Genomic DNA, 26507 nt, shown 5'->3' on the forward strand with positions numbered 1-26507 from the left:
ATACTTCGATTGTTTTTTTTTTGGTTCGAAACTTACAACTTAAAATAGCTTTATAACATTTCTTTGTGGTTCTGATGCCGGCGGGAAATTATTTGATCTTTGGAAAAACAGAAACAGAAACTTACCCATATTAAAGAAATGGTTGCAACCTCCAGTATGGGTTGGGGTGGTATTTCTGTTTTCAAAGCGAAGTTGATTGTACTTAACAGATAATATCGACAGGTCTGTTGCAGTCTGATTTATTAATTTATTTTTACGTTACGACAGAATAAATATTTCGCCATAATTCAATTCCTGACTAACTTTGATAAAAAAAACTACAATATTTCTCGATACATTATATATATTTTTATGTAAACGTAGATAACGTAGTGTTATCTGCTGCTGCCTCCGCAGTTAAGCGCTCGATGTAGATAAATAAGGGCTATGCAATGGAGAAAAATTTAACATTTTCATAATACGATGTATTTTTATGCTCTTCCAGTACCTAAATGCCGTTTTCAAATAAAAAAAAAACTGATATGAGCTGTCCATATGCGCTCCTAAAATATTTTCAAATTATGTAGTCATATGAAGACTATTCTGGATTTCTCTATCACACCACAAACCTCTGACGCACACATCTAAACACACCCTTCCCCCACTCTCATCCCTCACACACACACACACACACACACATAGAGAGAGAGAGAGAGAGAGAGAGAGAGAGAGAGAGAGAGAGAGAGAGAGAGTGAGAGAGGGAGCAAGAGAGAGACGGACAGACAGTCTACCAGTGTGCATACAATCTGAGATTAGTATGCAAAAACAGACTCAAGCACACACACTTATATACCAGATATTCATATATAATATCCCCCAACCCTACCCCTCACATAAAACTTTAGGTTATCAAAAAAGAAGAAAATAAAAAAAACTTCAGTCTTTGTGATTTATAAACTTTTTTCCCCATAGGGACAAAAAATTCCCTACAAGGTCAAAATTTGGTATTACTATGCCAATTGGATCGTTTGGTCCCCATAACGTATGGAATACCAGGATCACACACACACACACACACACACACAAACTTGTTTATGTGTTTTACAGGGGTCTGTATTTATGAGCTCTTATGAGCTGTATTTCTATCCTGTTAGGCTTATCCTATCCCTTGAATAAAAAAAACACAGTTTAGTACATTTTTAAAGCATTTGGTTTACAAAGACACATGAAGTTTTCCTCATAAACATATACATTTTAATGGTCATGTCATTATACACATTTGTGTCCTCATAAACCATGTACTCAATCACACACACACACACACACACACACACACACACACACGCACACACAATCTGATTCTCACAGATTCTCCCTCCTACGCAAGTGTACACACACACACACACATTCCCCTTTCTCACCTCTCTCTCTCTCAGACACACACACACACACACACTCGCTCTCTTTAACACACCCCTCCCCCTTCGATTCTCTCACACACATCCTGCCTCATGAGCACACATCACATACACAGTCACATTCTCTCGATTCTCTCTTACTTTGTAACTCACTTGCACATGCATACACTCAGACAAATACACTCATACAATAACACACACATACACACCCCTCCCCCTTTCACAGGCATCCTGCCTCTCTTCCAATAACACACACACACACACAAATCACAAACTCCACCCCCTCTCTTCCAAACACACATCCTGCTTTTCCTCTCTCACAGCTGTACACACATATACACACACACACATACAAAAAGTCACCAAACTGTAAGTAATTGCTTGAATGACAGCTCAGATATGACCATTTATTGTAGTGCAAGTTTTAAATGCATTGCATATATTAATAATAAATTATCATCTGGTAGTGTTTTTTGTTCTATACTGATTCCAGTCTCCTTTATACAGTAACCAGGTGCTGAATCATTAATACTCTTCCACCAGAATTCTTCTAGTTCGTCACAAAAATCAAAGACCAAACCAGGCTTGCAAAGATATAGATTTTGAGTAGATATTGAAGATGCTAAAATCAGTGTGAAGGCGCAACAACTTCAATCGCCACAAAAAAGGCCTTGCCTGTACACTTTCCTCTGTGACTAGGACCGGAGTCTGACAAGACATCTGACAAATTGACCTGGAATAAAAAGCAGAACTTTATGTAGCCAGCAGAGGGCATGAGTGTTTCCTAAGTGTGGATGGGGAATTAATCCAAACAAACATCAGCAGATGTTACACTTAATAACTGCAGGCTACAAATGTAATTTGAAAAAAGCATTTGAATGTGAAAAAGTAACCCTCTTAAGCTATACTTCACTGTCTGTACAGTAGATTATTCTAGATATTTGTAACAGTGTATTAGCATTTTGAGGAGACATTTCCATGGATTGTCCACCAAAAAATTAATATTCTGAATATTCCTTTTTCACATTTACTTTTGCTTTCACATTTACATTTGCTTTCACATTTAAAACTGCACTTCAATAAATTGCATTGTAGGCCTTCAAAAAATGAAAAAAAGTTTACAGTAAAGTCTTATTTGTCAATATTAGTTAATGCATATGTTCATGTGAACTATTAACTTTTAATATTAGGTTATAAAAAATACATAAGTTCATTGTTTATTGTTCATGTTCATTAAGTAATGTTAACAGAAAATTCAGATTAGCTAGGATTAATACATTTTGTGGCAGTTAACTAGTGTTTATCAATTAAATCTTATTGTAAAGTGCTACCAACTTTTATATATTTTCTTTTGTGTTCCACAAAGGAAAATAATGCAGGTTTAATAAGCCTGGAACAACATGAAGGTGACATGAGTAACTGATGACAGAATGTTAACTTTTGTATGAACTATCCCTAATAGATACAAATAAATGCATACAGTACTTTTGAAATGCAAACAAAAGTAGCATACATTAGCCAACTCACTTTCTTACTTTGATAATAATGGTAAAAAAAAAAAAAGGTCTGCAGTGTCTACTATGAGTCAACAATGTAAATTGTCAACAATCTCAAAAGGTAATAAATGTAAACCATACAGTACATATAAGAATTTTGACTAATCTTTAAAGGTATTTACATTCACTCCTATAGTTTAAAGGAATTTATTAAAATAACTTTCTTAAAATAATATCTTGTTCAAATGTTCAACCCCTAACCTCCCCCCCCCCCCCTCCTGCTTTCCCCATCCTGAATTGCAAAGACTGCATCCAGATCTTCTGACTCTCTACATTCTCCATGCTGTAATGAAATTCCTTCTCCTAATTCTTATCATGCTGTCCTCTTCCTCTCCACCCATTTGTTCTACTTTTTTCATCGCATATCAAGTCTCACTTCCTTATTTTCTCGGCGCCTCTTCTTGTCCTTCGGGACATTGTCTGTGGTGCTTTCTCCATCTCTGCCGGCAGAGACCGGAGGGTGTCAGATGTTTGGCCAGTCCAGTGCACGAGGTCCTGCAGCACTCGCACAATCCACATCTTCAGACCGAAGCTCCCACTAACCGCTTGACCATCCAGCTCCTTTCACACAAGCACAGACAGATTATTTATGCTTTACAACAGCTTCACATTTATGAGAAAACAGAGCAACATTATATTTCAATGGCTGGCTAAACTTAATATGAAGACCTCTTTAACTTTAGCTTCAAATTTCTGGCCCTCCACTAGTAGCTGCTCTGTGCTTGCCAACAGGTGCCCCAGACGATCCCTCACAGTTTTCCAGTTTCTCTTGTACTCGCTGTCTTCATCGGAAAATTCTGCATCCTCCCGGGTAATGACATCTTCCAGAAGTCTCAGACACTCCTTGAGCGCGGCGTGCAGGATTGATATTTTTTCTGCATCTGACAGCTGAGGAACCAGCGGAGGAATGGACACTAAATAACCTTCGTCAACCGGCGAGGACGGCAGTGATTCACTGTTTCTCTAAACATGAGATAAAGGGAATGTGAAGAAGTTTCAAGAAACCTCAAATCTAATGAGCGGAAAATACCAGATGATGAAACTGATAAACAAACATGTGGTGAACATATGACCGCGAGTAAAAGCAGCAATTAAAAAATAATACAAGCCTGAGCCAAACAAACTTTTATAATCTTGGAAAGCCAACACAATTTCCAAAGGTAACCTAAACATTTCATTTATTCAATTACTGTTTATTTGACAAGGACAATATAGAAAACAATTATTGCACAGTCTTGAGCAGCGGATGTTCAATTTATATATAAAAAGGGTGAATTCAGGTAAAGCTTTTGCCATATATGACTTGGTTAGGCTTTGACTAAATTAAAATTAAATTAAATGTATGCATTTTATCCAAAGCGACTTACAGTGAATTCAGGTTATACATTTTTATCTATCATGTGTTCCGGGGAATCGAACCCACAACCTTGCAATCGCAATGCTCTACCACTTGAGCTACAGAAACACAAGAAACCTAGAGATACAACAAGCAACAAACAACCTAAAGTTTAACACACACACAAACAGAGAGAGAAATAATGATCAAAATTGATAGTTTTATAGATAATTAAAACTCCCAAAAACTTGCATATCCCTAGTTTGAAAGGATGTGCATTTCTCAGGATTCCAAACATTTTGATGAAAAAACATTACTAACATATCTAGCCTTGTATATATATATATATTCTCTCCCCTTTAGCCAAAATATTTCTCTCACCCTCAGCCTGAAACATTTGATGCTGGTAGAAGCAGGTTGTTGGCATATTATTAAGTCACTAATTAATAATGTAGCAACCTCGGACTCGTTCTTTCAGCAGATCAGATCGGCTCGTGCTGTACTCCGGCTGAATAGAAATCAAATGCTGCTCATGTCTTTCTAAAGTTCAAAGACTCCCCTACATTCTCAGCCGCTCCCAAGTTTCAGGCTTCTTTTTCGCCGAAACTCAGAATTGTTCAGGGAAAACAACAGATGTGATGGACCTGAATAATTTGTCAGGTAACATAACCCAAAATGCAATTATTAATGGAACAATCACGCTTTTTAACCCAGAAGCACTGACAAGTCTGTATCCCCCGGAGCCACACAGAGACAACGCTGTCACTTCTAACTGAGCCCAGATATTCCTTCAGCTAATGGTCACGATGGCGATGACTTAAGTTTGCGTGGCACAGCAGGTCATAATTAGGAAGGACTCAACAGTTAACTATAATAACTATATTAGTTCTGTACAAATAAGCCGTATTTCAAGACTTACGTATAGCTCCAGGAGTTGGCCGCATTCCTTATGAAGCAGCCGGGCTAGAGCTGCGGCTCTCCCTGCGTGGCCCCGCGACCCATGGCGACCGTTTGTACCCCTGCCAGCCATTTATACTCTAAAACACCTAACGTTACTGTTGGAAAAATAACGTTGGAACCAACAGCAGAAATAAATCAGCATAGCCTATCCTTGCTTTTATAGGACTCCACTTTAGGCTTGTACTACCATAGGCTGTGTAGATGTTAAATGGTGGTAAAACGCTGTTTTTCCCTAGCGAAGCGGTTATTTCACTGTCGCTCAAATATCTCTCGCATGACTTTCAAAACGCTGTTCTTGTCCCGTTTTCAGATGTAGTTCTGAATTACCCGTGACTCCGCCTCCTCGTGGCTGGGAATGTCAAGACGGAATTTCATTGGCTTAGAGTTAACTTCATTGATCCACCGCAAGAGTTTGCGACTGAGGCAGACGGTGATGTAGTTTTATGTTGTTGCCAGTTGTTTAAATTATTTAAAACGTATCAAGATAGTCCTTAATTAATTTAGATTCTAATACAGAAATGCTACACTTTAATTTGTAGCAGAAACCATGTTTAAATTAGACAACATTTATTTGCGAGTTCAGTTTGTTTATGGCCAATTGCAGAAATCTGCTGCTTTCTGCCAAATTCTGTGGTCGGGCAGTCCGTTTATTAGTACCGACCTAATCAAACAAGTAATTGATTTCTACGTGGAATAAGGAAGGGTGGTGTATAACAGGGTGGTTCCATTTTTCGAAGGCTTATTCGTTGCCTTCACCTTCCCTTTTAATAGTTGAGACCAGAGTGTTTTAACCTGTTAAAGACATTTATTTGAGCTAGCCTATGTATCTAACTGTGATATAATAGGCCCTCATTTTGATTTTGTCTGCCAGAAGTGGAAATGCCCATACACAGCCTTTCCCTAAATCATGTCGGAGTGAAACACTAATAGAAAACAATAAAAATGGTGTGCATGTATTTTATTGTGGAAATCTATTTACTTTTAAAGTAATTACTATATTACAGTACTATAATCCTCCTTTTATACAAGTTGTATGGCTTACATTATATTAATTATGTCTGTGATTTGGTTATGCACAAATAATGACGTCCTATTATCTTGATGAATTATAGTCTATGATGTATTGTATTACACAGATGTGTGTCAGTGGATGTATATCAAATGATGTGAAACATTTCATTGCATTTTGTGGTTTAACAAGAAAAGATTTAGAGAGCTGTCTTAGCTGTGGAAAAGTGATAGATCAGAACATGTCTCTGTTTGCAGACCTTCCATGAGAGAAGTAATGCACCATATGAGTTCGGTCACTGATAATGAATGCAACAAACACATATCTTAAACATTACAAATAAATTTCAGTGCTGGATCACAATTCACTGAAACACATATTGTTAACAAAGCTGTTCCATAAATAAGGACATGTCCCATCAGTGCCCGCTGTATATGATGCATATGTTTCTCCTCAGTGTAGTTGGCTATTACTAATATATTACCCTATTTTATTGCAATATTTTGAATTCGATTTTATTTTGATATTAATTGTAATTGAAATCTAATTAAAATGTTTAAATAATTTGATTTTATATTAATTCTAGTAATTTTGTCATGCACATTTTTCAGTTTGATCTTGTTGTTACAGTTTGTATTTTGTTTATATTTCAGATGAAGTTTTTAGAACTTAAACTTAAAATGATTTTATTTCAGTTAGTTGCCAAAGTAACACTAATTTTCATTATTGTTTTAGTATTTATGATTAAGTATTTGATTTATTTTTTAAATTTTATTTTCATTATTGCTTGATTTTAATGAACAAAAGCGATTTTTAAAACGCTTGATGATATCGTTGTCGCAATACCATTCCGCGCCTCGCGGTGGCAGATTCATTTACTTTGTATTTCGACGATTATCTGTTTGGGGACCAAGAAGAAAAACGGACTTCCTGATAAACAAACGATTGAATCCTTCGATAGACAGCTTCTTTCACTGTCTATGATAGTCAGTCATACAGTTTTTCAAAGGATTTGGATGTCAGTTCTCATGAACTTGTATTGAAGTCGATATGAATTCTCTTGTGGGATACGGGCTTTCCTCCGAGTCAGAGGACGAAGAGAAGGAAGACAGTCCGAAGGAGTAAGTAATTCGTAACTAAAATAAACACCACTTTATATTTATAATATCCGTTTCCAATCAGTATAGTAGTTTTTAATTTGAGAAAGTGTTCATTCTAAAATAAAAAATCTTTCATAATTTACTCATTACAAACCAACATTAATCCTGCATTGGAACGAAATATATATATATATATATATATATATATATATATATATATATATATAATGTTTAATACATTACATGTTTAAATTAGACAAAATTTGCGAGTTCAGTTTGTTTTTTATTATTAGTACCGACCTAATCAAACAAGTAATTGATTTCTACGTGGAATAAGGAAGGGTGGTATAACATGGTGGTATTCCACTTTTCTATTTTTCTAGGCTTATTCTTGCCTTCACCTTCCCTTTTAATAATAGTTGAGACCCGAGTGTTTTAACCTGTAACAGACATTTATTTGAGCTAGCCTATGTATCTAACTGTGAGATAATAGGCCCTTATTTTGATTTTGTCTGCCTGGAGTGGAAATGCCCATTCACCGTCTTTCCCTAAATCATGTCAGAGTGAAACACCAATATACATAAATAACGTTTAATTTAAATAAATAGACTGAAATTTAAGCCTTATACTGTAATACTGTAAATTCAAGTCTTGAGTGGTGAGTGGTGTTCACCATTCACTTCCATTATGTAGTGAAGAACAAATTGTAGTACAATATGCTAACTTATTTTGTGTTTTATCTTAAAAGTATAGTTTAACTTGCAGATCATTTAAAAGTAAAATTTCAAAAGCCACTTAAGTGTAATGTCAAATCAAATGTTTTAATTTAACACATTTCAAATAGCGATATAACGATTCACTCAACTCAACAATATGCAATTCACGATACTGATTTTCTCATGATAAAAAGGTGCCCTTTTATTATTTCTCAGCCAAAACGATGTACCATGTCTCTTTGTGAAACTGAGATTTTAAAAATAAATCCCAAATGAATAAATAATACAAATAAAAATAGAATAAAATTTAAAGCCACTATATTTTAATAACAATCCAAACAATGAGTTTGCAAACATGCAGCATGAGCAAATTCTGATTTAAATGAGATCTAATAAAAAAAATACTTCAGCTTTGTGAACCTGTTCTACATAATAAAACAATCTGAACAAAACAAAAATGGCAGACGGGCTGAATGAGACGCAGATCCACTCTCTGACAGCAGGTGGCGCTTATGGAACAGCAGCGATAGATCTTTTCCTTAGTTCCCGCTGGAAACAAAGCAGTGCTGCTTGTGAATACTACATTATACAGAGACAAGATGAACAGAAAATATCATATAAAGTTATTCTTCCCCTCAGAGATACATTCATATAAACCTCCACCCCAGACTTTATTGCATTTCGTATAACATCTCAACCGACTTGAATCGTCACACGTTTTTTTTAATCAATTTTCAACTGGCTTTAAAATACTTCATTTTAAATCAATATATTTCAATTATCATTTGTTGTGCTTTAAAGATTTTTTTTAAGGTTGTTGTTTTGATGTGTTGACTAACATACTAGAGCAAATGTAAACGCTTGATTTGAATTCAAACTATAATGTGTATTTGATATGACATTTAAAGTCAATACTTTAATACATTGACATTTATACATAAAATCAATACATTAACTAAATAATTACAAATGTAATATATTAAAAAATATCTAACATACAAATTTGAATGGAAATGTTATGTGTATTTGAGTTGGCCATAAATGCATTCCAGTACATTTTCAGTACACTTTAACCATATTTCCAAGACAATAAGAAGTAATTTTGAAATTACACATTAAGACATAAGTCCTACTGAAGTGGGCCAAAAAGCACTTTTAAGTTAAACTAATTTAATTTAATATAAATGTAAAATATAATACAATTTAATTTCGATGCAGTAAACATGCTGTTAAGGACATGAAAGCATTACATTGTTCACACTGAAGTATATCATTTCAATAAGTACTCTTTTTAAAAGTATAATAAAGTGTGGTGAGCGTGTTTTTTTTCTACTTTGTTAGAATAAACTGAGAACTTTGAAAGGGGTAGTCACCATTTATATTTTCATGAATAAATGACAACATAATAGAAAAGGTCCGTTTTTTCCTTTAATGAGCTGAGAATCATCATGTATCACTTTATAGATAAACATTTTTAATTATTTCTGCTTAGGTCCTTCAAAAAGACAGAATGTACTGTAGATAAGACAAAAAGCCATAATTTCCTGTTGGAGTCGGAATCGCTTTCCAGTGAGTCTGAATCTGGTCCAGAGAATGAGGATCAAGAGGAGCCGCCCGCTGCTGATCGCTTTTTTTCAGAGCCCTTGCCAACCCCATCTGTCCGTCCTCACACACACAAGCTTCCACCTCCACCTCTGGGTGGATCCAGCTCGGGTGGAGCGCTTACAGGCAGCAGTGTGTTTGCTAACCCCTTCAAAGAACTGGCTGAGGAGAGACTGAATGTCCTACAGAAACATGTACCTCTTACTTTACAAGCTCGCCCCACCCAGATTGGCGGGAAGCGCATCTGTGTGGCCTACAGGAAGAATGGCCGTTGCCGCTTTGGAAGCGGCTGCAAGTTCGCACATGACAGCGATCTGCAGAGTAACCTCGTGGTCACCTCTGACAGTGGACCAAAAGACAACGTTGCAGTTTCACACAATCATGTCTCACCGGCTTCTTGTGAGGAAGACGGAGAAAAAGACAGCGAACAGCGAAAGAAGAGAAGAGTGGGCGTGAATGACTCTCTCATTCCACCAAAACGTGCACTCAAGCAGTATGCCAGACTCTCACACCCCTAAGACGTTATAACATTCAGAAATTCTAAACTTAAGTGTCTTTATGACATAATTTGGGCAAAACACCCACAATGCTGTGTTATATTAATTGAGCTAATATGCTACTGATGAGATTATGATAATTGGTCTGTAAAATGTGTTTCAGACTTTCTCTGGAGGAAATTATTTTATAGACAAAGGTGGAGTGGTCAGTAGTAGCAGAGAGAGACTAGTGAAAATATTTAAAAAACAATGTAAGGCAAAGATGTAATTATTTTATTTGGGTTTTATCTGGCTTCCTAAACCCACCCTTTTTAATCTTACATTAGTCAAAGGTTTTGAAACAATAAATGTGTGTATAAAAATTGTGTTCTTGATGACTCTAAAAATGTATATGGTCAATATATTTTTTCAAACTATATTCACAATATATGGGTGTTGTATCTGTTACTAGAGATATTATAGTTTTTTTTTTTCATAAAATTGTTAGCCTATAAGTTTAAATGGGATATACAATAATGTTCAAAGGTTCGGAGGCAGATTTGTTTGAAAGAAATTAGTGCATTTATTCAGCAAAGATGCATTAAATGCATGCAGTGACAGAAAATACATTTATAAATAATGTAACAAAAAATTATTTCAAGTTAAGGCTGTTATTTAAAAAAATCGTGAAACAAAAAAGTATCATGGTTTACACAGCACATCTGTTTTCAACATTTATAATAATAAATGTTTTGTGAGCACGTTACACAGAAGAGTATTGGCTGCTGAAAATTCAGCTTTGCCATCTCAGGAATTAATGCATTTTAAAATGTATTAAAATAAAAAAAAATTAATTGTACCAATATTTCACAATATTAGTGTTTACTGCAATTAAAAAAAAAAAAAAACTTTCAAAACTGATAATACACCAAACATTTGAACAGTGGTGAATATCAGCAATTATAATATTTAAGTTTCTGATTTTTTTGCATTTATATTATTTTTGCCATCATTAAATGGTCAGTTAAAAGTTCATTTTTAAAAACATGAATAATTTAATAACCATTATTATTGTCATTTAACAAATTTCAAAATTATTTTTTTAACAGGATGCCTAAATTCACTTGTAACATTTTTAAAAAGGTATTTGTTTTTTATGTGCTATATTTACAATTACTTAGACAAAATAAGATGGAATTATAATATTGACCATAACATCAAAATAATTTTCTGCTAATGTGTAATATGGATGTATCCCTAATTTCTACAGTACCAATTCAAGCCACATGATGGCACAAGTTTGCTTACACATAATGGCTTTACTCACACAGACTGAAGTGAATTAAGGTCTGTAGAAGCCTATACAGCCACAAAACAACACACTCACTCACTCACACACACACAAAACAGATGTCGTTGTCGTAGGGGACTATAACTGTTTATATACAAAATAAACAATGACAATAACTCAAACACAGTCTCCCTGGTTCACACATTTCTACAAAGCTACCAAAAGTTAATGCGATTACATACAATATATTTATGACTCTATATATTTAACTTCAGGGGGTTGTAGGAGTGCGACAAATAACAGTCATCTCACTATCTTCCATATCAGACCTTCAACATCCTTCCTTCACTACATCAGAACACGCTGTATCTGGCCGTCTGAACTGTCTGTCATGTTTTGCTCCTCCCCCCCTCCACCCACCTCCCAAACCCCACCCCCATTTCCATTCTCATTAGTCCCGTCTCCCTCCCAGACTACCTGTCTCGTCTCTAAAGGAGTAGCGGAAGACTGGGTTGATGTAGATAAGGGGGCAGGATTGCGCCCGAATCCTAAAACGCTCCGGGAGTCAGCGGGCATCTCGGGAAGGGTTTGGGAGAGGAGGGGAGTATTGGGAGCCGGGTTGTGGCTTGGGGGTCTAGGGAGGGTCTGGGTTTGATGTGACTGGGTGGTTTGAAGAGGCAGCTGCTGAGCAACAGAAAGCAGTGGCGGCTGCTGCTGAGGAAGACCTCTGAAGGCCATGTGGACTATCTGGGATTGAGAGCTGTAGGACTGAATGGGCAGCTGCTGGACCAAAGCGGCCTGCTGGGTGATGCTGGTAGTGGAGGGCTGAATGGGTATCTGATGCATTTGGTGTTGCTGCGAGACGGGTGTCGAGACGAACTGTAGCGGCATCTGCAGGGAGTGAGTGGAGGTCTGCTGCGAGGGAGCTCTGTTCTCCTCTTCTGTCGACGACAAGGCCAGGGTAACTGGTACCTGCATGGTGTGTAGTGGGTGATCCTGATCCACAACCATCACTGAACCCATGTGTGTCACTGGGGCCACCTGACCCGCTGGTATTGCAGAGCTCCCCTGGGCCTCAGGGACCACCTGCTCTGTCTGCATGGAGCCCGTGGAGGTCTCCAGCAGCGTGGTGACTCCAGCAGGAGTGGTGATGAGTTGTCCAGCATTGGCGGCCAGGGCCTCGGCAATGAGCACCTCTGGGTGGCTCTTGGCTTTGTGAGCCACTACACTGTCCTTCTTTTCGAACTTCTTGCCGCAGATGCTGCAGGAGAACTGGTACGTGGCATCAGCGTCGTGCTTCTTCATGTGCCAGTTAAGAGAGGCCTTCTGACGGCAAGTGAAACCACAGATTTCACACCTAGGGAGAAATGGGAAGCTTGAAATTTACAGGATTTTTATTTTTTTATCGATCTTTGAGATGACTATAGAGGAGAGTTTTTTTTTTGTTTTTTGACAATTATACAATGTCAAATGTGAAGTGTCATTTTTTTACTCTTAAAATAAGGAAAATGAACAATGACTACCTCAAACACATTCTCCCTGGTACAGACATTTCTACAAAGCTATCAAAAGTGAATGCGATTACATACAATATATTTATGACCGGATATATTTAACTTCAGGGAATGTAGGAGCACGACAATTAACAGTCATCTCACTATCTTCCATGTCAGACCTTCAACGTCCTTCCTTCACTACATCAGAACACGCTGTATCTGGCCGTCTGAACTGTCTGTCATGTTTTGCTCCTCCATGTTCACACCACATTTGACCATTTCCAAACCACATAAATCTTATTAACAACTATGAATTTTGTATTTAATCATTTTTAAGTGATATATATATATATATATATATATATATATATATATATATATATATATATATATACTTGTTAATGAGGGCTGGAAGTAAGAAACGGTATAATTGGGTGTGCATAAAACCTCACAGCTTGTACTTCTGGAGACTGAAGGTAGTTTATAGTTCTGGAAAATGGTGGCTCTGGAGACTAAAGGGTTCCTGATGGTTCAATTATTGTTTCAACAGCTAGTTTTCCAGCTTAAAATAATAAAGTCTTTTGCCGTCTTTTGTCGTTAATATCTTTACACATTTACAATTTTTACTTATTTTTAAAAGTTAAACCATCAAGCTTTTAAATTATACATCTTAACCCAAATAAATATTTTTTTCAAAACACCTTTTTATTTAAAGTAGTCCGGTAATAAGCAGAATAATGAACAGTAAGCTGTTCACAAAATTAAACCCTTCAGGAGATACAAAACGTTTTTTTTTTTTTACAAACTTGTACTTCGTCCTCTCAGATGGAAAAGCAGTAGTGTGGAATAGTTTTTAATAGGGTTGGGTATCGATTGGGTTTTTACGATACTGGTGCCATATCGATACTTATAAAATGGTACCAGTGCCTGAACCGATACTTAAAAAAAGCCACAAAATACTATGGATAACATTAAAGAACATTAAAATTATTTAGAATAAATCCATGGTTTCACACGCTCCTTGGATGCTCTCATTTCCCAAGTTTCCCTTACCCTAAGGCTAATAAATGTATTTCATGATCTGGGTCATTGTTTAATACAAGACCACACATAATGTTTTCTACTCCATCTCTGTCAGAATGAGTGCTGTCGGTCACTGCCTTTAATCAGTCCTGTGAATTACTGTATGCTCATTCCTTATAAAGTAGCAACAATGTAGTTTGTAAAGTACAGTACTGTGCAAAAGGCACATTAGTGAACGTTTTATTCAGGTAGCTTTGCAGGAGGGTTTCTTCAAGCGTCTTGGAGATACGACCACAGTTCTTCTGGATTTAGTTTGTCTACGTTTCATCTGTCTCTTCGTGTAATAACAGACAGATTCGATGATGGTGAGATCAGATCTCTGTGTGGAGCACCGGCTGTTGTCAGGCTGCTTGTGCATTCAAAAATCTCAATAGATTATTATTCAAACTAATGGCAAAATGAATGTGCTAAAATACTAACGTGCCTAAGACTTTTGCACAGTAGCGTATGTATCAAGTAAGTATAATTAAATTAAGTATAATTAAAGTAAGTGTTCATATGTGTTAAGGACTAGATTTTCGCTGGAGGAAACAGCTGTGGTGTGATGAGCGGTGAACGCAGTTATTCATGACAAAGAACTGCACAGATACGGATATTCTAACAATCTATCGATAAACACATCGTGTCCTCTGTTTCTGTCTGAGTCTGTTTGTGCTGCTCCGCCGCTGTCTGCGGATTGAAGAGCGCTGAAAGACGGGGAGGAAACCGTTCTGCCGCTGTTTCATATGAAATTTAAGAGGACTGACTTTTAGGTGATTGCGAACTTGTGTACAGTTTTTACGGAGCTAAATGCTACAGCCCCGCTAAAAAAGCCTAGCGATGCCCATGCTTCTTGCATACATTTAGGAGAACCAGGACAAATATTCAATCGATTGCTTAGGCATTTAAGAAGCACCGAAATAAGGCACCGAAATCTGCATTCTGATTCTGTTCGGTTCCATAGGTCCATATTGGCACCTGGTTTCAGTACCCAACCCCAGATTTGTAAGCAGCAGAGATTCGACTTACTGCAGTGGTTTCTCTCCGGTGTGTATCATTCGATGCACAGCCAGGTTGTGAGAGCTCTTGAAGGCGCGAGCACAGAACTCACAGATGTAGTCTCTCTGATCTGCAACAGACTGTACTTTAAAAAAAGCCACCCGACCAAAGACACCCCATGATAACTATTTCAGTCTTTAAACATGATCGGTTTATCTTACCGGTGTGATGCTTGGCATGCCGCAGCAGTTGTTTCTGCAGCCGGAAGAGTCGTCCACATGAGGGATGAGGGCAGACGTACTTCTTCTTCATCAGGTGTTGGTATTTGATGTGATGCTGCAGGACAAAAACACAACAGAAAGCTTTCAAGTCTAATGTTTGTGTCGGTGTCAGTCAGTGAGGGAAACATTAGTTTGCGTCTGTACCTGTAAGTAGCGCGGATGGGCCAGCACTGTACCACATCCTTCCATTTCACAACGCACATACTGCACAGGCGGCTTTTTCCTACAAAACAAAAACAAATGATCTCAAGTTAATATACGGAATTAATTAGTATTTATTTAATCATTTATGCATTTGTAAAGGAAACTTCAGGTTGCAAAGTAAATACAAAATATGGCACGCTGCAAATTATTACAGGAACTGACATACAGGTCCGCTCATGTTTTAAGACTGTTTTCAGTGTTCAATGTGAGAGGCTTTTTTACCTTCTTTTAGGAAGTCGAGGACTTTTATCATCTTTCCTTCTTCGCCCTCTTCTAAGACAAACAACAAGATGGTTAATATTTGTTTATCATTCACTAAGTGAGCGTTTAAGTGAGACTGTGAACATAATGAGTCACATTTTGTTGCAGGAGTGTCAAGTTGCGTTTCCATCACAAACATATAGAACAACACCACTGACTCACTTCCTGGGTGGCTCGGCACCTTCCTCGACTTCAGCGGCGGTCTGCACATCTGTGCCCTCCCCTCCCTCGGTTTTGATCTCGGTCTCTTGCTCGGTTGCGGTCTCTGGCAATGCAGCCCTGTCTTTCTTCTCCTTCAGTCTAGTAGGGGGTCTGAGCCTTGCCTTAGGAAAGTCCCTGCACAGAAATACAACGGAGATGTAGATGGTGTAGGAGACGAGGACTTCAGAGCACACAAATACACACTCTTCTCATACTTGGGATCATAGCTCTGGTCATTCAGGTCGTCTCTAAAAGAGACGTCTTCGTCACTGCTGACAGCGTCCTCTTCCTCACTGTTGAGGAAAAGAAACATCAGCAACAAGCCATAAACAGCACACATGATCTGATGGATGAGTGAAATCATATCTGGCGCACCCTGCAAATCAGTGTTTCTCAATCTTTTTCAAATCACTTTATTTTAAAAATCATTTATTTTTAAATATCATTGTACATGCTACATTAAGCTCTGCACTTACAGCATTTACTGTATATTTAGAACACCACCCTATACAGACAATAATTACAGAAGTTTTCTTCAAACTTAACAAGACAGCATACATGAACAAAGATTTTACTATTTTCTCACAAGCAGAAATGTGTTCTCGATGGCCATGACTAGAAAAAATATATATTTTCAATAGAAATTGTATATATTATGACCATTTTTGCTATTTCAATTACTTTTCTTGGCCTGGACATCACAGTTTTATAATTCCCTGATATTTATAGGCTTTCCACGACACTGGAAATCCTGACAAGCCTGAATAATCCATAACTTTCATTTTATCATTGACTGATAACTGTAATCATCCTCTAACACAACATCAGATGTCAGCCATTTATAAAATGAAACGATAACTGTTTCCAAGAGGTTATAACAATGTTTAATCCTCTAAAGCCATATTATGACTACAATCAGTATATATGCACAAGGTACAACATTACCTATGTGAATGGGGCAGGTAGTTTTCATCTTTTGGATCATCCAAAAATGGATTCTCTTCCTCTTCTACAACGTCCTCATCATCCATGCTCTCCTCTTCCTTTTTCTCCACACTAAAATATGGCAGTGACAATCAAATGGCTTTGTCAGACCAACTCCAAAACACTAGAAAAAGCCATTAGTGTCTTCAAAGACCCCACGAAATGGCTTGACGAACACAGTTTTCTTTCCTGTGTTGAAACTGGTCTTATTTCTTTTTTAACCAACAGCCAATAGCCTTGTTTACGTCACAGTGTAAATTATGATGCACTACTGGCTTTTGCTAGACGGAGGACAGAAATTTGAATACATTTGGCTATGCAAGATAATTTTGGTTCATTTTTTTTTCATGGAATAGTAACGCCATGCATTTTAAATGCATATAAAGCCACAAAAATCCAGCTATGATTTCATGGGGTCTTTCATTAGAAAGTGTCCATGTGTTCTCATGGTACATGTGCAGTCACCTTGCTCCTGTCTTTTCGACCGCTTTATTGGCCTCCACTGCAAGCAAAATGTGCAACTGTTATAGTTAATTATAGGTATGTTTTGTAGCGTGTATTTGATCAAGCTTTTGCAGTGGACCTGTTCAGTCTACTACATTTAAAAGCTCAGCAGCATACCATAGTCAATGTCCATTTCTGGCTCAATTTTAAACACAGTCCTAGGCGAGCCCCGGCAGGTGCGGGCCCCTGAGCGCACCTGCACCCGTCTGCCGCGGGCCGCTGGAAGAGAACACAGTCACATGAAGCAGAATCAGATCACATCCTAAGGCAAACTGTTTTAACATCTCTTCCTTAAAAATCACTATAATTTATTTTTCTGTATTTTTTATTACTAGTATGTTAGATACTAGTACTTATTCCAATAGAGAGTGAATCTATGACTTGTACATTTTCATTACATACAATACTAGTATGTATTTCTTTGCTAATAGTCAATATCGCAATAAGCTAATCAGTTAACTAGCTCTTACTGGTTACATATTGCAATTTTTGCCAGTGAATTCTTTGGCAATATGTGACTTAAATATTCAGTACTTCACAATAAGGTCCCTTAACACAACACCTTAAATGAGCCATACATTTGTTACAGTATATATATTACTCTGTTAACATTAATAAAAATGCAATTATTCATCATTAATTCATATTAGCCCAGGTCCATTAAATTACATTTCCAAATACAACTTTTGACTATAATAATGTACAGTATTAGTAAATGCTGAAATTTATATTAACTGAGATTGACAAAAGCTTTAGAGGTATTTTCCTTTGTTAGTTCAACTAATGGTAACTTAGTATACTTAGTATATAACCTTATTGTAGTTAACAGATATTCAGATAACTATTCAGTTTGTTTTTCAATGGTTGCTGGTATTGATTCCAGATTTTCCAAGTACTAACTGAATAGACACTATTACCTACTCATTATTGCTTTTTATTACACACTAGTAGTTTAAGTCCCAATTATACCTAGTAGTAACATTTTAAATTTGAACTATATAGCAGCTATTCTGAATAGTCAGTGCTTAAATGACAAATAAAGTTATTGTAACCAGTGAGATAAGAAATGTTAACAGTAACAACTAGGATACAGACTAGTGTCATAATAAAGGTAGTAGTATATTGAATAAATGACTACTTTTAAAACTAAAATAGATGGTATATATTGGAGGAAAATCACTAGTTACAAATAAATAAAGTACTACAACCTTATAAAAAGTTACTAGCAAAACTGTAATAAAAATGAGTCTAAACTGAATATTTATGATACCGGAGTCACAGAGCTTCTAAGAATTTAATGGCAAAAAAATTAAAAATAAATAAACCTTGAGCCTATTTGTTAACTAACAATTCAATTTAATTATTAATTCAAATGTAACAGAACACGTACTAGTATCTAATGAATACAGTCACTTTTGGAATTCTCAGTTTTTTTTAAATAACAAAAATAACTGAATATTAATAAAACGGCTGACCATACACAGCCTCCTCTAGATGCTCATTAACAAAATAAATGTCATTTAAAGTACCTCGATTAACCAGCGCATCCTTGTTTTCTTCAAACCTGTCATAAGACGGAGAAACAGGCTGGTTTATTTAATATGTCTCATCTTTAAGATTCTCCTTCTAGTGTCACAGATTGAGGGGTGAGTGATTTATTTTGCCCAGGTACTCGCTTAGAAACACAGCTAACGTTACTTTCATTGATGCAAATGTAAACACCGCAGTCTGTCAGCATAAAGTTACGCCTTAATGTGAGAAAGTGGCACAGAAATGCCATGCGTTATTATTAGGACTTGCAGAAGCGAGGCCTTGTTATTTGTGCCCTAAAAGATGTCATGTATATTACAGACTCAAAAGTCGCACGTACTCATCTGGAGGGTCGCAGTTACCGCCGCACTCTCTTCCCGAATCCGATGAACCTGCGGCGGCTGCTACGCTCTTCCTGCGCCGCGGGCATTTCGCTTTCCTCCGGCGATTCGCCGCAGCGTCGCGTGTCACTTCATCCCGGTCCTCCCCGATATCGCTCTGTCTCCACACGGGAATCGTTCGCGTTGACCTGTCACGTAAAACCCGCCCGGAACCCCCTACGCTCGTCGCGGCTCCGTTTGTTTCGGGTGGGCAGGTCACTTCGGTCTTCAAGCAGCCGTCCCCGCGTCCTCTGATTGCCCTGCACGGGGTGGATGTGGTACTCTGCCCCGCGGATTTCTCCATGGCCGTCTCATTCTCCACCTCCTCTTTGTTGTTCGAGAGCTGCGGCTCCATCGCCGCTAAAGTTGTTTTCTCTTACTTCAGGACCCCTCAAAAATTCTCTACGAAATTAAACATGGCTTGAAATAAACAGGAGGCATAAAATATGAAAAATAGTGGGTTGCTAACGGCCCTGATCCGATTGTCAAACATATTTCAAAGGACGCTCCTATTTCTTTTTGCTAATTTAGTGCAAAAATGTAAGCCTACAAATAGAAAACTTAGTCTATCGTCTCTATAATAACTGTACAAAATTCATTTTAAAGACCCAGACCCTATTTTAAGTTCTTAAAGCTATAGTAAGCCACGCTGTTAGCAGGGCCCACTACTGTCGCTCTTTGTTGCGTCTCCTTTAAGTGGAGATGAAGCCGAAGACGATCTCAGCAGCGACACACAGCGCTGCGGCTGTACGTGTGCCAGTTTTCACTGACCTACAAAAGCTCTTCTGTCAAATTCAAACCACCAGCGTCTTTCCAGGTGTATTTTAAATCGAAGAATATGGCGCAATTGGAGACTTGCAGCATTTTCCCCCCCATTTGTTGTATAAAGATGGTAGGCTAGTTAAATAATACCTAGAATGTTCAGAAGAATCAGAATCAGAAAGAGCTTTATTGCTCAGTTCAATAAAAGTTCACTTTTATTTGTATTAATACTAATAGAATTCTACATTTTATTCCATGAAAATCACAATAAAACTTAGAAATGTTACCATGCCTACATTATTTATTTTTGATCATCATTTACTTTAGACTTATGTGTAGACTTGTGTGTGTGTGTGTGTTTATTTAGTAATAAATATAATATTTATTTAATAATAAAATAATAAAATAATGTTTAATTAAAATTCAATTAAATATATACATTTATATAAATTTATACGACAACAATTTTGCCAATAATAATAATAAATGTTTCACACAAAATACATTAATAAAAGTTTTTTTTTAATATATTACCATAATAATAATAATAATAATAACAACAATAATAATAATAATATATTATATTATAATAAATTAATAATATATTATTACTTCTAATATATTACTAACTTCTATTAATTTATAATTGTGTGAAACAGATTGTTAGGGAAAATACTCTGTGCACTTTCATTTCTATAGCTGTCAACTACCATTGACTACATTCCTAAACAGGCTTTAATGATAAATCAACTGTATTAGGGTCATTCCTGTTATACAGTGACTTTTATGTGTAATGAATTATTTTACATTTTTTTCTGAAAATGAGTCACATATTTATAAGATATGGCTTAACTTGTATATTTAGGTCGTCTTTATTACTTAAACAGATATAATAGAAATTATAAATATTCTTCAAATGAAATTATCAATTTTCTTCAATTACCTTGTCCCTGAAGTCATCTTCCACCCTGTTAGTACATAATTTCTCGCTTTCCAAAACCAACTGCAATTTCATTGAGACCATTTTCAAGAAGTGACATAATTTATTTTTTTCCACTGGAATTTTACTGTACAAACTGAGGTAAGTTTCAACTCTTCCTCCTAAATTCTTCTTTAGTTTTTGAAATGTTATCCTGCTTGTCCCACCCTTAAAATTACCTAAAATCCTACCCTGTTAGGTTGTATTATGGAGAATGTTTGTCCTATCAAAAAAAGAACAAATCAAAATCTGACATAGTTATAAAAGTTCTGTTAATCTGGAGAAGGTTAGCTAGCTAAACTATGATCACTCAATGAGCTATGGCTAACTTAGCTCAAAATGTGGAAATTCTAATAGAATAAATTGCACTTAGTGTAAATAGCAAATAACCTATAATTAATATATTTGACTCTGGCAAAATATCAGTGCTGGTATTGCTAGATCTCAGAGTTGCGTTTGACACTGTCAATCATAACGTACTACTAGAAAGACTGGAAAACTGGGTCGGCTTTCTGGGATAGTACTCAAATGGTTCAGATTATACTTAAAAGGGAGATGATATTATGTGAGTCTAGGAGAACATAAGTCTAAGTGGACGTCCATGGCATGTGGTGTCCCACAAGGCTCAATTCAATTCTAGCCTGTATATTCTCCCACTAAGTCAAATAATGAGAAAGAACCAAATTGCCTATCACAGCTATGCTGATGATACCCAGATTTACCTAGCCTTATTTCCAAATGACTACAGCCCCATTGACTCCCTCTGCCAATGCATTGGTGAAATTAATAGTTGGATGTGCCAGAACTTTCTTCAGTTAAATAAGAAAAAACTAAAGTCATTGCATTTGGAAACAAAGATGAAGTTTTCAAGGTGAATGCATACCTTGACTCTAGGGGTCAAACAACTAAAAATCAAGTCAGGAATCTTGGTGTGATTCTGGAGACGGACCTCATTTTCAGTAGTCATGTCAAAACAGTAACTAAATCAGCATACTATCATCTAAAAAATATCGCAAGAATTAGATGTTTTGTTTCCAGCCAACACTTGGAGAAACTTGTTTATGCCTTCATCACCAGCAGGGTGGACTATTGTAATGGGCTCCTCACTGGCCTTCCCAAAAAGACAATTAGACAGCTGCAGCTCATCCAGAACGCTGCTGCCAGGATTCTGACTAGAACCAGAAAATCTGAGCATATCACACCAGTCCTCAGGTCCTTACACTGGCTTCCAGTTACATTTAGGATTGATTTTAAAGTACTTTCACTCAATGACCTAGGACTGAAATACATTGCAGATATGTTCACTGAATAAGACTGAGTCAGTTAAAAATACTAAGGGTTCACACAAAACGAGGGTAGTCCGCCTTTAGTTACTATGCCGCCCGGAGTTGGAATCAGCTTCCAGAAGAGATCAGATATGCTAAAATATTAGCCACTTTTAAATCTAGACTCAAAACTCATCTGTTTAGCTGTGCATTTATTGAATGAGCACTGTGCGATGTCCGAACTGATTGCAGTGTATTTTACGTATTCACTGTTGTTTATGTCAAACCATTTTCTATTTTTAACTTTTTTAAATTCGTTTAAAAAAAGTAATTTTTAAAATCATTTTCAAAGTTTTAAAATTGCTTGTTTTATTTTTGTGATTATTTTTCTTCATGATTATTTTACTTGCTTTTATGTAAAGCACTTTAAATTACCATTGTGTACGAAATGTGTTATATAAATAAACTTGCCTTGCCTTGCCTAGAATGCCAAAAAAAAAAAAACCCATTTAACTCATGTAACTTTTTTTCCAACACTTTGAAGCCAAATGTTACCACGTACCAGGAATGACCCTTTATCATGATGCAGTGGCGTCTTAACTCCTGTAGATGGTAGTCTACACTAGATAATCCTTCCGGTAACTCAAGGAGTAAACGAAACTTTTGATAAGAAACAAAAACGAAACCCAGTTTACATCTAGACGTACAATGTGCTCTTCATATAGAGGTGAGGTGTAATTTATATATATATATATATATATATATATATATATATATATATATATATATATATATATATATATATATATATATATACTATTTACATTTAAACGAAGAAATCTGATTAAAGTAACGTTAGATGAAAAACTATTTTACAGAGTTTTTAGTGATTTTAAAGAGATAGCAATCGTTTATTAACAGATAAAGCTTGATTTGAAGCGGTAGCTAGCAGTTACAAACAGTTTCTTGTTTAGAAAATAAATTAGAAAATAAATCATAAAAACTGTAAGGTGTAATTAGCTTACAATTCATGACGTGAAATGGCCTTGTTCATGGACCATGAACTATGACCATTAAATAGAGGAACTGGAATATTCAAGTGAGAACTTTTCTGTAGATTCTACTGGGGTAGTGGACATTTGTAAGTTTTGTTTTAAATACTTTTGCTTAATAAAAATTTGCTTCGTAAAAGGAGATTTCACAGTGGTATGTCTCCTCAAACATTTCCAGTCTTCTCTTCACTGCATCTGTTAATAATAAAAATATTTTTAAAAAATGACTTTCTTTATAGCTGCGCGGGGCATTTCTCCTGGACCATCACCAACGACCTCGAAGTCTTGGAATGCATTTTTCTCCCCAGAACTACTGATACATTTTATAATTGTCATATTAATTGCATTGGGGATTCAGGTATGCTTAAGTGTGTATTTTGTCATTTTTTCCCACTCTAAACTGATTATCTTTTTAACAGTATAAGTGTCAAAATGTGATAAAGTTTGTAACATTACATAAATCATTTCTAGATCGTCACGCAACAAAAACAGGATTTGGATGATAAAGGTAAGTTATTTATTTATTATATTTTCATATAAACTCTACAACACTAAGATGGATAAATAGTTTTAAAATGGTTTAATATAGATATATTTCATTGTTCTTTTGAAATATATGTTTGAAATTGCAATTATATTACCAAAAAATTATATGAGTCTTGTTCATGTTCAGTGCATTATCCAGACGATCCACTCCGGATTCTTTTGGTTGGAAAAACCGGGGTGGGAAAAAGTGCAACAGGCAACACAATCCTGGGACAAAAGGTTTTTAAATCAGAGATATCTTCCTCTTCTGTGACTGGACAATGTGAAAAATTTCATGCAGTTATAAATGGCAGAAAAGTGTCCGTCATTGACTCTCCAGGATTATTTGACACTAGCCTAACTAAAGAGGAAGTGGTCAACAGAATTAAACGCTGTATTCCTCTCTCTGCTCCTGGTCCACATGTCTTCTTAGTTGTGATTCAGCTGGGAAGATTCACAGATGAAGAGGCAGAGGCTGTTAGAATCATTCAAGCTGTTTTTGGTAAGGAATCTTCCATGTACACCATGGTACTTTTCACTCATGGAGATCGACTGGAGGGCAAAAACATTCACTCCTTTGTCCGGGACAACGCACAACTGCTCAGATTCATCAAAACATGCAATGGACGATACCATGTGTTCAACAATAAAGAAAAAAATTCTGAACAGGTCATTCAGTTGCTTGACCAGATTGATAAAATGGTCACTGGGAATGGTGGGCAACACTACACCAGCGAGATGCTTGAAAGGGTAGAAAGAGCAATTGAGAAAGAGAAACAGCGTATCCTGAAGGAGACAGAGGAGCAGAGACGAAGGGAGATAGAAGCTCTGAGGGCTCAACTTGAGGACAAAGCATATGAAAAAGCTTTAAAAGAGTTAAACGAAAAATATGACCAGGTGGCAAGATACAAAGCTGAGATTGACTTTCCGTTCTTAATCGAAGTGGCCGTTTCTTTGATTAAAGCATTAAGCAAATTCTTCCTGTGACCTACTTGAAAACGGACCATGTGGCTAGGGAAAGAGGGTACTAAAAATCTCATAATTTATAGATTGTATTTTTGAAATTTACTATTTGTTACTATTTATTAATTAATTGTAACAAAGCACATTTACCTTTCACATTCCCTTTCACATTATGGTGAATGGGAAATCTTAAAGTTTAATCATTTGAAGGTATGGGTATATAAAGGTGTATGTAAAATGTCTGAGAAATGTGTCTCTGTATTGCAAACACTAATAAATGAAGGACTGTTTTAATTTATGTTTTCTATATAAGCTGTTCTAGATATAGTTTTGTGTATACAAAGTAAGATCTTTTATATATATATTTTGACCTTATGTACTTGTTTTGGTTTACTGTATAAGTTAAATATTTAAAATATTAATTGATAAATAATTGCATATTTTAATATTTCCGAATGGAGAGAATGCTCATAATAAAAAATAAGTAATATTACAAGAAAACCTACAGTTTAGATTAGGAAACAAGTAAATAGAGGGATAGACTGTTTTTTCCTTGTTTATGAAATCATAATTTTCATCGAATCTTCAATTTTAGCATATTTTCTGGATTCAATTTACTCCTATATTTCTAAAAGACTTTTGATGATAATCTGCATCATAACATGGATGAAAACAGGCTTTCCAAGTGTGGTTGTTCTGTGTTTGAAATGAGGGTTGGGAAACCTACATGATGAATAAGAAAACTCTTCTTTATAGAGAAAAGGAAAACCCAAATTTCACATAAGAGGAATCCAGACTCTCATGACCTTCACATCAAAGGTGAGTTTTAACTTCTACTTTTGTATCTACTGTAAAAAGAGAATACATACTGAATTAACATGCTGGGTCAAGCTGAATACTATTCATGTATTATAAGTGATGATGCGGCAAATCCAAACAAGATTTTTAAGACTATTAACTACATTTTTTTCACACATCTTTTCACACTGAGGACAATTGAGGGACTCATGTATTTAATTCGTCCTCCTCAAAAGTTTTCACCCCCCGGCTCTTAATGCATTATGTGTAACAGCCCCAAAATTCTCAGTTTCATCAAAACATGCAATGAAAGATTCCATGTGTTTAAAAATGAAGAACAAAATACTGAACAGGTCATTCAGTTGTTTGAACAGACTGACAAAATAGTCGTGAATGATGGGCAACACTACAACAATGAGATCCAATACTTTTGAAAAAGCAAAATAAAAACTGGTGAGTGAATATAAACCGCAGGCAAGATGGCAAGCTGAGGAAAATATTTGTGTTCAAAATGGTCAGTTCTCTTTTCTTGATGCAATGGTTTATTTTTGCAAAAGAAACTTAAATCTTGAAAAGAACAAGAAAAACATTTAGCTCAGATCAGGTGGAAACATGCACTAAACTAGAATTTAGTTCAGATATGCAGCGTTCAGCAACAAGGACAAAAGGGAGATATTTATTTTTGTCTGTTAGTAAAATAAACTGTTACTTGCCTTTTCACTCATATGGCTCCTGATATATAAAATAAAGCCTAACGTATTTAGAACTAAAGTAAGGATAGAGTTGAACAGAAATTATATTCAGGAAATGTAAAAAAC

The 26507-nt window shown here is 36.1% G+C and overlaps 3 protein-coding genes across 6 annotated transcripts; 2 read left to right on the forward strand and 1 right to left on the reverse strand.

Annotated features, from left to right (window-relative positions):
• Positions 1-7159: 7159 nt before the first annotated feature.
• Positions 7160-10535, forward strand: LOC128016772 (uncharacterized). The gene is made up of 2 exons (XM_052601556.1): positions 7160-7379; positions 9567-10535. The coding sequence occupies exons 1-2, from the start codon at positions 7309-7311 to the stop codon at positions 10192-10194; spliced, it is 699 nt and encodes a 232-aa protein (XP_052457516.1). The 5' UTR covers positions 7160-7308; the 3' UTR covers positions 10195-10535.
• Positions 10536-10711: 176 nt separating this feature from the next.
• On the reverse strand, positions 10712-20052 carry LOC128016750 (E3 ubiquitin-protein ligase ZFP91). 4 transcript variants are annotated; one of them, XM_052601520.1, is made up of 12 exons: positions 19306-20052; positions 18965-18999; positions 17553-17654; positions 17397-17433; positions 16893-17003; positions 16163-16240; positions 15909-16082; positions 15708-15755; positions 15426-15504; positions 15222-15336; positions 15031-15130; positions 10712-12800 (listed from the first exon to the last, which is right to left on the reverse strand). In XM_052601520.1, exons 1-12 carry the CDS (start codon positions 19698-19700, stop codon positions 11792-11794), a joined length of 2283 nt encoding a protein of 760 aa, XP_052457480.1. In that variant the 5' UTR covers positions 19701-20052; the 3' UTR covers positions 10712-11791. The 4 variants fall into 4 exon arrangements, with proteins under 4 accessions (XP_052457480.1, XP_052457469.1, XP_052457499.1 ...); XM_052601509.1 differs by having other exon boundaries at positions 15708-15758; XM_052601539.1 differs by lacking the exon at positions 18965-18999 and having other exon boundaries at positions 15708-15758; positions 19306-19454.
• Positions 20053-22930: 2878 nt separating this feature from the next.
• On the forward strand, positions 22931-25173 carry LOC128016762 (GTPase IMAP family member 7-like). The gene is made up of 4 exons (XM_052601546.1): positions 22931-23078; positions 23643-23761; positions 23875-23911; positions 24077-25173. Exons 1-4 carry the CDS (start codon positions 23060-23062, stop codon positions 24913-24915), a joined length of 1014 nt encoding a protein of 337 aa, XP_052457506.1. The 5' UTR covers positions 22931-23059; the 3' UTR covers positions 24916-25173.
• The last annotated feature ends 1334 nt before the right edge of the window (positions 25174-26507 follow it).

The sequence above is a fragment of the Carassius gibelio genome, chromosome A1, assembly GCF_023724105.1.
Source record: "Carassius gibelio isolate Cgi1373 ecotype wild population from Czech Republic chromosome A1, carGib1.2-hapl.c, whole genome shotgun sequence".
NCBI classification, from domain to species: Eukaryota; Metazoa; Chordata; class Actinopteri; order Cypriniformes; family Cyprinidae; genus Carassius; species Carassius gibelio.

Excerpts from the sequence above, each read along its gene's own strand:
- LOC128016762 (XM_052601546.1), top strand. Across the intron at positions 23,762-23,874 it reads TAATTGCATTGGGGATTCAG|ATCGTCACGCAACAAAAACA; the intron begins GTATGCTTAAGT and ends AATCATTTCTAG. Across the intron at positions 23,912-24,076 it reads ACAGGATTTGGATGATAAAG|TGCATTATCCAGACGATCCA; the intron begins GTAAGTTATTTA and ends GTTCATGTTCAG.
- LOC128016772 (XM_052601556.1), top strand. The coding sequence starts at position 7,309 with ATGAATTCTCTTGTGGGATACGGGCTTTCCTCCGAGTCAGAGGACGAA. Across the intron at positions 7,380-9,566 it reads AAGGAAGACAGTCCGAAGGA|GTCCTTCAAAAAGACAGAAT; the intron begins GTAAGTAATTCG and ends ATTTCTGCTTAG.
- LOC128016750 (XM_052601509.1), bottom strand. The coding sequence starts at position 19,700 with ATGGAGCCGCAGCTCTCGAACAACAAAGAGGAGGTGGAGAATGAGACG. Across the intron at positions 16,241-16,892 it reads TACCTGCCCCATTCACATAG|TGAGGAAGAGGACGCTGTCA; the intron begins GTAATGTTGTAC and ends TTTCCTCAACAG. Across the intron at positions 12,801-15,030 it reads ACCGGAGAGAAACCACTGCA|GTGTGAAATCTGTGGTTTCA; the intron begins GTAAGTCGAATC and ends ATTTCTCCCTAG.